The sequence below is a fragment of the Haliotis rubra genome, unplaced genomic scaffold, assembly GCF_003918875.1.
Source record: "Haliotis rubra isolate DU_JTF1 unplaced genomic scaffold, ASM391887v1 Scf149, whole genome shotgun sequence".
Lineage (NCBI taxonomy): Eukaryota > Metazoa > Mollusca > Gastropoda > Lepetellida > Haliotidae > Haliotis > Haliotis rubra.
The window spans coordinates 627084-641057 of NW_025765436.1; the positions used below are offsets into that span (position 1 = coordinate 627084).

The 13974-nt window shown below is 41.2% G+C and overlaps 1 protein-coding gene across 1 annotated transcript; it reads right to left on the reverse strand.

Moving 5' to 3' along the window:
- Window positions 1-4113: 4113 nt before the first annotated feature.
- On the reverse strand, window positions 4114-5016 carry LOC124269969 (zinc finger BED domain-containing protein 4-like). The gene has a single exon (XM_046704968.1). It carries the CDS (start codon window positions 5014-5016, stop codon window positions 4114-4116), a length of 903 nt encoding a protein of 300 aa, XP_046560924.1.
- Between the last annotated feature and the right edge of the window lie 8958 nt (window positions 5017-13974).

Here is a 13974-nt window from a genome sequence, read left to right on the forward strand (position 1 = left end):
TCCTTCGGCATTGTCTTACGCTTAAAGACAATCATCGGCTTTAACTTCGTTCCATCTGCCATACAGGTAAGTACGACTGTGAAGTGCTGCTTCTCGTTCCCTGTTGTTTTAACTGACACTGTCTTTATCCCTTTAATGTCGACGGTCTTTGATCCAGGCATATCAAAGCTTAGTGGTGTTTCATCCATGTTACCTATCTGTGACAGATCATAGTTGATAGCATTTCTTTCCTTGATAACAAAAGCTTGAAATAAGTATCCGCTTTTACAGCAAAAGATGATGATGATGAAATGACAACACAACAACAAAAGTTAGTATTATTATCAGGAATAGAGATCAAGTAGATAGTTGTCAAAGGTAAAGTTAGGAATAGAGATGAAAGAACAACTGTAAATTCTGATATTTTACTAAGTTTAGTTTTAACTGGATCGAAATTAAAATAGATCTAATTTAAATTTTGTATATATATAATACACTAGTTTTTATACTAATTATAACTTTACTTAAATATTATTTCAGTTTTATTTCTCAAGATTCAGAATTTATAACTTAGTTTTCATTTTAGTTAACCTTGCCAACTTTTTACGATTATTCCCATAAAGGGACGTAACTGCTGTAGGGCATGACAACTGTCACATGTTTTGAATGTTATGAGGACGCAGTCCAAGAAGACAAATTTCATTGGCAAATATCAGAGGTAAATGGCTAAAGGTAAGCAGTAAACAGTAAAGGCAAACTAATGAAAACAAAACAACTAGCAAGCACACGTTTGGCACAGTACAATTAGCGACTGACAGTTTTGAAAACAGTCACAAGATTTGCTTGTCCCAGCAAACACACAGATTTCTCTATTAGGGCCAGAAAATCATGGACTTCTAAGTTCTCACTTTTATGTTTCCTAACATTCTCCATAATAGCCCATCTTTTAGTTAGGGGCCCCATGACGTTCATGATCCGCGTCTGAATACGCTTTAGGGCAGCTCTGTGGCTTTGACAGGCGCGCATTTGCCTTCTTCTAGCATGTCCTGCCATTCATCGTCCAATTTCTGGACCCGAAAACCTTTGGGCACTGGGTTTTCCTCAAGAATCGAGGTTTCTAACACCTCGTCTTTCTCATAGGTAGTGAATGGTTTCGAGGCATAATCAACCATGTCATCAGCAATGGTAGAACTCACTTTCGTAGTTGACGGACGAAAACGAACATACTCGTCCGCCATTTTGGATCTCGTGTCACGTGATGTTTTCCGAGAGTGGCTCTTTTTCTTATTTTAAGATTTCGATTTCTTTTCGATGATTTCAACACTAGAGTCTGAATCACTGGAAAATGTAGGACTTGACGAATCAGACGAAACACTGCTTGAATCGTATGAATCTGAATAATCGCTGCTAGATGACCTCGAAACGGCCATCGCCTGATCACGTTTCTTCGGTATCCTGAAACCCTTCCAGTCCGCCTGTTTTCTCTTACGACCGCGGTTTGATACTTCCTCAAAGGAACCATCTGCAGTGATTTGAACACTGTTTTCTGCCTCTTGGCTTGATTGTTCTGCCTCTTGGCTAATTTCATGATCAGAGTTTCCCGCCATTTGGCTTTCCCCAAGTTGTTCGCCATTTTGGCTGTCCAACTTAGCCCGTCTGGGCTTAGGCATAATGACAGTTCGACCAACAGCGAACACTAACGGTACGAGCAAACCAAGTACCCAAAACTGTAAAGGGACACTTCCCCTACAAGAAAAAACCTAGTAACGTACGTAAATACAAAATAAAACTTTTGTAAAGGCTAAAACTCGAAGAGCGTAAAAGGTAAGTGTAAGACTTTTGGAAGCCAGAGAAATGAGGACGAGATCTCGTTTTTTCTCGTGAGACTACATTGAAAGGCTGTTAACTTCTGGAAGTTAGAGAAACATCGTATTTAGATGTTATTTCAGTTTTCGATATAAAATTAGCGACTGACAGTTTTATCGGAAACTCATGATCGAGAGAAAGTAGTGCTGATGTATACGGGACGCAAAGTGCCGATGTATACCGGACGCGAAGTGGCCACACAAAATAAATATTCAGACAAAATAAAGCTTCACTATATACAATTTACATAAAGCAATACATGACAATCAACCAAACCAAAGTAAATCAACAACCAAGTAAACAATGCATTGTAATATATCAACATGCAAATCAAGAGAACAATCAATCTCAATTCCATCCAAGTGAGTTCAAACATTGTCTATGGCACCGTAAATGTCAATGTCAAATATAAGTGTCAATGTGTCACAGCGCCCTACTGTACTCACTTAAATCACAGGTCCTTGCAGCAATAAACAATCTAGTATATAGAGAAGAAAGTCACAAGGATGGCATGTGGCAAATCACAGGATACCACATTGCAGCAGGCAAAATGGCGTGTGGCATATCACAGAATGGCATGAAGAATATCTCAGACGGCATGTTGAATATAACAGAAGCATTAAAACATCAGATGAAATTCACCACCTGATTGTTGGTCGTAGGGCATCTTGAAGAAAGGTGTCGTCCCTGTTCAGGCGCCAATGAGACCGTGGTCCAGGGGTGGAACAAAACTCGGGTCAATGGACGACACCGGGCCCTTAAAGAATTCTTAACGACCAGCCAATAAGAATATTCTTTTATTGATGAAGATGATGTAGAGATGTGTGTACCTGTACCTAGTGTTGGGAATCAGTTGTGATTTCATAATCGATCATCGGTTACAATCGGATTGGCCCAACCGATCAATCATCGGTTAATAATCGATTAAATTAAATGACAAGAATAACCTCTGAATAAAAAATATGTTACACAAGACCATGTGTTTGGTATTGTCTCAGACTCCTAAAGGTAAGTAAGTTCAGTTCAGAGACAGATGGTTGAACTTGAACAAAAGAAAAGAAAAAGAATTTGTTCTCTTTATGGTTTACTATTTATTTACCATCAATGCCAGAGATGCCAACCTCTACGATTTTATCATACTAGTGGCTACAAATTTTAGCCTAAATTACGCCAATATGTTTCACTAGAAAATAGAAATTCTACGAAATTGGAAGAAAATTCATTAAATTTCAAAATATAAAGACACAAACATACATTTTCGTTGATTAAATACATTTTCGTCAAAAAGAGACAAGAAGAAATGTAATGCTGATAATTTGGGAATCTGCTTTTGGAGGTATGTGAAATTAAAGCTTCACTCTTGATTAGTGGCATATTATCTTTCTCAGAATCCATCATGATTTTAAGTATTTAGTTGACTACTAACTTTATGGTCAAAATACTAATTTTGATCATTGAAAGTACTATTTGCAACACTTTGGGGTTGGCATCTCTGCATCATCAGCATTATCAACCATTCAACAAACAACAGATTTTGTCAGATGTCAATATTGTCATGAAAACAAACATGACTCAATGCCGGTGACTGACTAGAAAAGTGAATCAAAACATTCAACCAAGAGGAATGAAACCTCCACTCAAACTTTTGCATCTGGGGCCGTACTACTACACAAAGAGCACCTTGTTGCCATGACATGGCAAAACGACAATCCTAACAACCTTTAACTCCAAGAGAGGTAATTGGAGTAAGTAGAAAGATACATTATGCTCAGTTTCATTTAATGATTTTGATGACAAATATTCCCAGTGAATACAGACTAGAGTGTCACTGTCAATACAACAGTCAAATTTAGAGAGTGTACTGGGCACTACTGAGTATAACACAACTGTTTAAAACAGTTAGGACGGTGGTAGAAACATATTAAACAATGCTTAAGTGGAAAAGCAATGCAACTACAAACTTTACAAAGCAAGTATTCTTTGGCACAATGTCAGTCATTTATAGTTTACTTACCATAATATATAGCCATAATACAGAAAATTAATGTTAAAACAAGTCAACAACCTGAAAACGCAGGTACCTGAGAAGATTAAAACTGTAACAAGAAAATACTGCTCTGAACATGCAGTATGGAATGTTAAGTATTCATCCTTTGACAATTAGCAGGGCTCCACATAATTCAGGGGTAGCCATACATTATGAACAGTCCCTTATCATAACAGACTACTGTCCTCACTGGATCACCTCTGATCTATTAGTAATGGCTATTACCAATACAGTTCCATGTTTTTTCGCAAGAATACAAGCAAGTCAATGTTGTTAGGGCTGAGTCTTGCTCTCTTTTTGTTGACGAGATTACCTGCCAAGCTAAACACCCTCTCAGATGGGACTGAGGATGCTGGTATAGCCAAATACTTTCTTGCCAAGCCACTTATGCGAGGAAAATACTGAGCATTTTTCTTCCACCAATCTAAAAGGGTTAACTGCCTGTCTGTGTGAGCTGAGCCAAGATACCTTGCTACCTCTTGAAAGACTACATCTTCTCTTGGCTTGACAGTTTCACCTGTACACAATACATCCTCCAACCACTCATCCATGTCTGCTGCTGGACAAATTCGCTTTGCAGGTGAAAGTGTAAGTGAAATGTCCTCCTCCACAGATATGACCTTACCATCCTCATCATGTATGCCAAGGTTTGTCAAGTGTGGGAGAACGTCCTCTGTACCTGGTTCCTTCTTAATCATGTTAATGCTGGCAATGTTCACACCCCCAGCTTGCTTAAGAAGAAGGTCATGCGCAAATGCCCGGTCCTCAGCACTGAGGAATTCAAGGTCCTTTGCAAAAGGGTTCAATACGCATGCCATGGATATCAGCTCTTTGTCACCACTGGTTCTGTATGCCATTTGCTGTCTGATAACATCTTTCACCTTCTTAATGACATCAGGATCATCATCACTTGTCTTCATGCAATTATCAATCTTGATAATGATAGGCATGATTTTTTGGAGTGTTGGGTTTTTTTTGGCAGAAACTATAGTGGTAGCTTTTTCAAACGGTTGCAATATTTTGATCAGTTTCTCGGCAAGGGTGTGTTCTTCAAAAGAAAACACACATGCTTTGATGGTATTCTTAGCACTGTTGCTGAGAGTACTCTCATTCGCCAAAGCCATTATGGCTGGAGTCTGTTCAACCAAACAAGCAAGCATTGCATGTGTACTGTTCCACCGAGTTGGGACGTCAGCGATAAATTTGTGACCCACTAGTTCACTGCTAAGAAGCAGCTGTTGCTTTATCTTCAATGCATCAAAAGCGCTGGATGACTGATGAAAGAAAGTAACAAGGGTTCGGCCTTTCCCAATCAGTCTTGAAACTTCAGGCACTTCCAGGCTCTTCTTCACAACCAAATTAATTCTATGCCCATAGCAACCAAACTTCACCCACTCCAAAATCTCAAATGCCTTTTTTTCATTTGCAGCATTATCTGTGACCGCTGTTGGCTGGTGGAGCTTCCATTTCTGTTGCGTTTCTTTTAGACTTGCTGCAATGTTTTCTGATGTGTGCCTCCCTTCAGTTTTCTTAGTTTCCAAAACTACACTTTTCAGTTCCCACTCTGGGGTGATGAAGTGTGCTGTCACAGTGTTGAAGCTTTTTAATGTGTTAATGCTGGTCCACCCATCGTGGGTTGTCCCCTATAAAATGAAACATCTGGGGACCTCTCAATGTCCTTCATGATATTTTTCTGCATTATGTCCTTCTTCCTTTGAAGCTGTGTGGTGACAGCTTTCCGTGAAGGAATGTCATACCTATGAGAAACAAGAGATAAGACCTTAAACATGATGAATCAATTAACAGGTGAAAAATGTTATCATACTTTTTTTAAAGATTTTAAGTACACATTAACCAATACATTGAATTTGTAACTTGTAATAGTTGCTTTTGTCCAACTAAACTTTTTAAAAATTATCTTTCTAAATGAATGTCAGAAATTAAATGGAAGGGACTGATGAGAAGACTATGGATCAATCTCAAGACATTACAATGCTCCTTGAGGAAAAGTCACATTGTTCCGAACCAAACAATACCCAAGCATGTAACTTTCCTTCATAAATCTCTTATTATCAAGTTTTTAAATTAGCAGGGTGATAAAAATATATAATACCTGTTTAAATTGAAAATTTTAAAGGACAACCAAACATTAATTTCCTATGTGACCAGTCAAAGTGTTTTGATTATATTACTAACCTTGGGTCCAACAGTGCCACAAAGGCTCTAAATTCTTTGTTGTCCACCAAACTCATCGGCAATAGCTTGCGCACAAGTAATTTCATCAGAGCTTCAGTTATATCATTTTGTCTGTTGGTTGACCTCCGTGCTGGTTGTGAAAAGTTCCCATCAATTTTAAGCTGAACTGTCCTTGGTTGAGCAGGTTTTGTAGCATCAGCGGCTGCATGGTCGTGGCTCAAGTGAAATTGTAAGTTGGTTGTGTTTCCTGAAATTACTGTGAAATCTGTTTTTATCTCTGTTTTTATGTTTTAACATCTTGATCTAAAAAAGACAAATATCAATTATTTTCTTGATTCCGACAAATAAAAAATCTCTAATCATTTATGAAATCAACTTGCATGATATATTTCATATATTTTATTTTTTCAATATATATCCAAAAGTGACTGACATAGCAAAATACTGCCCCACAAAGGGTACTCCATAACATCTTAAAGTCACTTTACTTTTCTATTTTCAAATAATTCTTTTGTCCATTCACTTGATATTATCACGAAATTATGACCATTATAACATCTTCCTTTTACTTTTCTATTTTCAAATAATTCTTTTGTCCATTCAATATCGCCCATTATGACATGTCACAAATACGGTTTTCGCTTTGACATGTCAGGGCCCCTGGCATTTCTCGAAACACTTCCAAGCGTTGGATCTGGCTTTCCCGCCAGGGTAGTTGAATATGTCATCGACATCAACCCGGCTCGGCAGTCATGTTGTTGTTTGGCTTAAAGCTAACAACAATTATGTTTTCACCAAAACTTCGCTTATTTATCTTAACACATTACTGGCAGATCATTATTTATTTAGACTTTTTGTTTCTTTTGTTTATTTTTTATATTCTGCAGCTAGGTTACTCTGTATTTAATACGTCCCTCATGAACAAGGTAAGCAGAAGTTGTACTCTCATGGAATGAGGTAAACATGCAAGTCATCGCTGCGCCGGAGTGTGCATGCCAGTTTGTTGTGATCGACAGCTACAATTAATATGCCATTAAGCAAAACAAAATATAATATACACTGCGTATCCATTTTCAGTCAACTTCACTTCATTTCGAGGCGTAAGTAGACGCCATATGATTGTGAATTCTGTGAATAATACGGACAGAAGTTATAATCATCGGTAGCTGCCAGTTGTCTTGTGGTCTGAGTTGGGTATATTTGACTGTTTTCGTAAAAAATATTAGCGACAATCGATTAAGAAATTTGCAATCGATTGTCGTGTCGGAAAAGGGTAACCAATCAATTTTCGATTATAATCGATCATCGGAACACCACTACCTGTACCTATACAAGAGAGAAAGTCTCTCAATGGGAGATAGGTACACACTGTCACATATAAAACATTTCCAAAGCAAATAAATCATAGCCTATTTACAAATATATCAAGTGACAGTATGCAATTATCAAATATCACAGGTATTGAAGTAAGCAATTGACAGTAAGATACTGCAGTAATTACAAGTGCCGAGTATGACTATTTTCATAAGCTAATGTGACAATAGTCATGGCCGACACTAAATAAGCACATGGCCAAAATAATTGTCAAGTTTATGATTTAACTAGCTTTTTTCAAATCAAATTGTCTGATTATTTATTCTGGGTTAGCATTTACGTATAACCCTAATTGATATTCAATAAATTTAACAAATACCTAACATCAAATTATAGAGTGATAATGAAATAGTAAACGGGTTGACTCACCTGTACAAAAGAGAATGTCTCTCAGTGGGAGGTAGGTACACTCTGAGAGACAATGCACAGGTGGGCAACAGGAAAACTATGGAGGACCAATCATAGCCAAGGTACCTTGGCATAAAAGAAGCCAATCAGTTGAAGGTACCGTAAGTGACAAAGGAAGTAAGTCCACTGATGGAAAAGAAGAATTGAAGTGAATTAGGATGGTTCCCAATTCAGAAAAAGATGGAATTAGAAATTCAAGATGGTGACCGATGTTAATATACATAAACAAGACTATACAATGAAATGACATGGATGCTGTAACTGAACCCAAAATGGCACTGAAGGTATTTTTGATATTGTATTGAAAAGTTAGATATATATATATATATATATTATTTTTTTTCATTATCTCTATATAATAAAATATGCATGACTGTGAAAATATGCACAAAAATGCAGAAAAATACCACATGGCTACTCATACAACTTTAGGGACTGCACTAGCATTGACTTCTTCCTTAAGTGTATACAGATTGTCGATGACCTTAGTCAAAATGCACACAGTTTTCACAATCATGGCCTGGGTCTTCTGCAGTTTTTTGTCAACTGCCTGGGTCTTTGATTTCATCAGGGTCCATATCAGTTCATCTACCTTTGTAGGAACAAGAGAAGCACAGCTGACTGGCCTCAAAGCCACTTCCACTTTTTTCCCTGTTACTTATCAGGAGGACTGGCTTTGAATATCAAATCATCCACGATTCCTGCCAACAGAGTATTGACTGGCTCAGAGGTTCTCTCTTTGTCAACAAGCTGCTCATGTATTTCTTGAAAAAAGTCAGTGTTAGGCTTGGAGGAAGCCGGCTTGGGAGATTCGCTATGGGGGGTCACCCAAGTGTGATAACAAACCAAATGATTTGGACCTTTTCTGTTGTTGCTCTTCATAGTCTTCAGTGACTGAGTTATCAATGTAGGTATAATCAAGTTCTGGGTCATAACCATAGTCAATGGTTTCGTGTGACTCATCAGATGAGCGTTTTAAGTCATTGAACCCATCGCTGATTGTATCTTTTAAATCTTTGATGGTACTGGTAAGAACACTGACCAGATCAAGTCCTCACACTGCTAGGTTTTGTCGAAGTAGCCATCCAAGTTCCACACTCCATGATCAAGAAGCAATAATTCAGATCTGTCTTTGTCTCTGGGGTCAGATTGGTGTCTACTAGTGGTGGACACGGTGTCCTTCCGCAAAGGCATGCTTTTGTTTACTTCAGCCATTTTGGGTCAAATCTAAGCAGTGGTACACACTGCTCTTATATTATAAAAGACCAGCCACGCTGGGGGACCTATAAGTCGAATTCTCGGAGCACCAAGAAATTACAGTATACAACTGATATTAATCAACAAACTCACGTGACAAAGTTAGTCACAAGTGTACAAAGTGATTTTTCTGACACGTGATAGAACATGTCTATCTACTCGTAAGAGGTCATTAGGAATTACTGACAATATTGACAACCACGTAACATCCCCCTTCTGTTAGATTGAAATGTACAAAGTATAATCACACAAGATAACATTATTACTGTGTATAAATGGCGTTTTATTATGATGTGATAGAAGTCGAAACAACTTTAAATGTTAAATGAACAAATATGAGTGTTAGACTAGAATCATGGGTTATCTTTTATTTTCCAACAGTTTTCTTATCCCTGAAAGTTTTGGGATGCAGACAATTCAGGTACTTGGTATCTGAGTATTCGTCCGTCGTCCTCTGTAGGAGAGTTTCTGATATTGAAGAGACCTTTTCTCATCATTTGCTTGGCCACTTTACCTGAAGAGGAAGGGTAAGCCGAGGCAAGGACGGAAGGCCGGGCGAGAAGTGAGGGGTTGCTCGAGTAAGGGTTTTGAATCCTTAAACTGGCTAACCGCCTCCGCGGCCTCCCTGACTACTGTCAATGCCCCCGGGAACAGGGTTGAGCCCATCCTGAATGGCAGAGACAGCAGCGCCTGCTGAGTAGCCGGTGAATACCTGGCCACGGACAGCCACAACCGACGGAGGCCCATAACTGCAGACATCATCTGGCTAGCGCACGACTGAATGGCGTCGCGTGCCAGATGAGAATGCACCTCCGTCAGCTGCCTCGCTAACGTAGACGGCGACACGGCGTCGTCCACGCCCTCCTGGTCCACCAGCTTCCTCTGCAGCGCTGAGAGGTAAGCTGAGTGGACAGAAACCTTAAGGTGTTGCACTGCATTACGATATTGTTCTTCAAAAGAACGATATACAGATTTCAACACCTGGTTGTTGGAAGTAAATGGAGGCAAGCGCCGACCCTGATGAGCCGACGCTTGGCTATGGCCAGATGACCCCCACAGGGCGACTGAGGCATAAATGCACTCATCCACAACCGGGGGGTCATAAAGAGCACCCTCTCCCATCAAGTAGCGCCGGTTCAGCTCCGGGAGATCAAAGCGTGACCTGCCACCTGAGAGGAGAGGGTTAATTACCTCACTAATAAGTGAAGGTAAAATGCGTAAGTGGGACTCGGCGACCCGACACGGAGCAAACGCCTCCCCAGGGAGACGAAACTCCGCGGGGTCGGGGTCATCCGACAGCACGACCACCTGCGGCAAAATGGAAGCAATGCGTTCCGCGCTTTCTTGCCGCGAGGGACGGACCAAGCGAGAAGGAACCTTCCCCCGACGCCTCATGCCCCCCGTCCTCATCCATGGCCTCCTCCTCCCGCTCCCCCGGAAGCGAACTCTCAGTGTCAAGAGTCACCTCCGAAAGCACGGAAGTCGGTTCCACGGACAAGGATAGGGGAGCGATAAGAGCCGAGGTGCCTGGCCCGACCGACCCTAGGCTCGAGGATGAGCCAAGTCGCCGAGAACCCAGGGAAGTGCCTGCCGAAACAGGATTCCCCGGAGTACCTGAAGGCACCGAGTCGACTGGTAACACCGACGCTCGGGTAACCCCAGCTTGTGGGCTGGTGGACAACGGTACGAGACCCGTAGCCCCAGCGCTGAACCGGAGCCGAAGCTCGGGCCAGACACAGGCGCACCAGCAGAGAGTTCGCCAGAGCCGAGGCTCAAGGCAAGCACCCCTCCGGGGGTAGAACCCGTCCCTGGGCCTAAGCCTGAGGTAGGGGTACCCCTGACAGACGACCCCGGAGCGCCACTAACTCCCGAACGGATACCGATCTCCTGACGGAGACCGGACATCACGTCCGAGATAAGCCAGCGAACCGAAGTCATCTGTTGCTGCAAAATAGAGGTTAAATCTGTTATACGTAAGGGTGCGGAATCAGATTGAGTAGAAGTGGAGGGGATAGGGGAAGAAGGTTTTTCCGCCGTCTTGGCCCGTTTACCCCAACCCCCGCTAGCAGAAGATGAACTCTTCTTGCTTTTACCCGCTTTAGAGGGTGGGTCCTGAGCCCATAAGTCTCCCCCCGCCTCCAGCAAATTTTTGTAAAACAAAAAATCTGCAGACCGACGTTTGGTAGTCTTGGGAGAGAAAATCTTGCAATTCTCACAAATCAGATCATCATGTTGATCTACCGCCAAACAACGGAGGCAAACATCGTGTGTATCCTGGGGTGGCAACATGGCACCACATGCAACGCACGGGTGAAACTGTAACAAACAGAACCATTTTAATGGAAACTGATGTACAGTCTAAATTACACACATATATGAAACACAAGTAAGACAAAAACGGAATACGCACGGGCGATAAACCATTTGTCAAAAGCTAATGCAATTTTAACCCTTTAACATGTAACATGAACAAGAGGCGAAAATGCAAGCTCCCTGCGTAACATATACAGCGTAAAAAATATGAAAAACTTACCCAACTCACCTTACATGCCTGAAAGTGAAAACATTAGGCAAGCCTACAATAGTAAATCTAAAAGAAAAAAACCCACCGACCTAGCTATGTAACCCTAAAAGTTACAAACCGTAGGACAGAAGGAAGCCAAACCGACCGCCATCTTGCCTGCCACCTGGCTGGAAAATGGAGCCTGTCCGACAAAGTTACAACAATCATGAATGAAAAAATCAACCTACAATTCCATCTAACGCCCGTGCGAGAGAAAAAGGAACCATACATACAACAGGTGATTCTTTAGCACTCATTTCCAAGGCTCGAAGTAGAAAAACTCCAATGAACAACACGCACGTCTCACATGGAAAACGACAGCATGAAAAGTGAGGTGCGAGGTTGTTGGCTAGAGTTACCTGCTCTTGCCGGTAGGGGGCCCCGTGGGGTCCCTGTAGGGGTGGTCTCATAACACAAAACGTGTTTTTCGTTTTGTAAATATTTTTATTAAAATATAGTTACAACTGTCGTAGGCTTTTAAAATGGACATTTTAATGCTTATATGTACCCCAAGGAGGACTTCTTCTGAAAAAGAATTCCTTAATCTGCTTAGGCAAATCGTCCCCAAAGAGTAGAGTGGTGGTTCTTGTTGAATTTGAACACAACTTTTTGTAGGGTCCTTGCAAATCTGAGCGGAAAATATCTTTCCTCTTTGTATTGATATCAGACTGTACAGCCACTAGGAGTCTTAAAGTGTCTTTAGATTTCACCAACAGGTCTTTTGCGTCAACGCCTGTTTTATTTACTACTGCTGACAACTGGGATAATGGCCTTGACCAGTAGCCCTTGGGTATGCTGCAATTTGCAGTCTCTTGTCTTTGTATGAGATTTTGCCTCTTGCCAAATTTCTGGGTTCGTCTTTGGTACCAGCAAATACTCAGTGTTACATGTCCGTTTATACTTGTCCATAAGCGGCTTAACCTTATCCATGTTTGGCGCTTTGGAAAGTCCTTTGTCAACTGACTTAGCAAGGTCAGCATTGATTTTTTCGCCAGTTTGGTCTTCATGGCCAAATAAGTCTTTCATCTCTTCAAGAAACAATTCCATTTTGTTCCCTTCTCCGGCAGCCACAGTATCGTCGGCGCCGGCATCGAGGCATTTGGAGACCACATTGTCGAAATCATCGCTGTCATAGGAGTCATTGTCGCTATCATGGGCACCGCCATCTTGTCGACAGTCAGAACCGCTCGGCTGTTTTCGTTACTCTCCGACAGGTCCCTTACTAAAGACCGTGCTAAGAATAGATAGCGCTGACCTAATTTCTGCCATGGTGTCGGCCTGCCCCTGTTGGCTTGCGAGGAGCGCTTGCATGGTATCGGTCAGCTGCCTCTTATCTGGGTCAACCATTCCACTCTTACAAAGTTTCCCTTTTCCCTTCATGGATTTTTGTGACTTTCCTCCAGTGGAGGTCGTGTCATCATTCTCTTGGGACTTCTCAGTGAGATTGTCCACAATGTCAAAGAACCCAGCATTCTCACTCTGGCGTTTGTTTTGTCCGGCTAATTGGTCATCAGACATTTCATGTGACGGCTGCGCCATTGTCACTGACCACGACCAGTGGCCGTATTGGTCTCAAGCAAACAAGTTCTCAAACAGTCTGAAGAAACGTCGAAACTGCTCCAACAGCTCACAAACGAATCTCGAGGTAGTCCCACACACGATGAATATTCACAATCCAATGAAAACGTAGTTTGGTCGCCAAAAAAAAAACTAATTAGAAAAGCTTCTTGAAAATTGCATTCAAGACTAGGTAAACACGCTAACGAACTGGTGATACTGCGCATGCGCACATCTCATGTGATTCTGATAGTACGGAATAGGGAGGTGGAATGTCCTGTTAATGTCCCGTTAATGTAAGGACTATCAATATATTGTGTAGTACATCACGTCAGGTCTTTGCCTATGAATGTGATGGTTTATCGGATACTTACTGATGTAATTTGAAAATTAAACGAGACTTACCTGTAAGGTGAAGTTTGATATACCCCGGTAAATTCTCCGAGGTACCAGGGCACAAGTGAGATCACATGAGATTACGCATGCTCAATCGGGTTTCAGTCTTTAAAGCCTGTACTGTGAACTAATGGATACCCTACAGAAAAGAGGGTGGGAGGGAGTGGCATGTGATCTCATTTGTGCCCTGGTACCTCGAGAATTTATATCAAACTTCACCTTACAGGTAAGTCTCGTTTAATTTTCAAATTCTCCTTCAGTACCAGGTCACATGAGAGACCACATGAGATTTTAAAGTTAGTTCACAGTACCTAACAAAACCACCATAAAA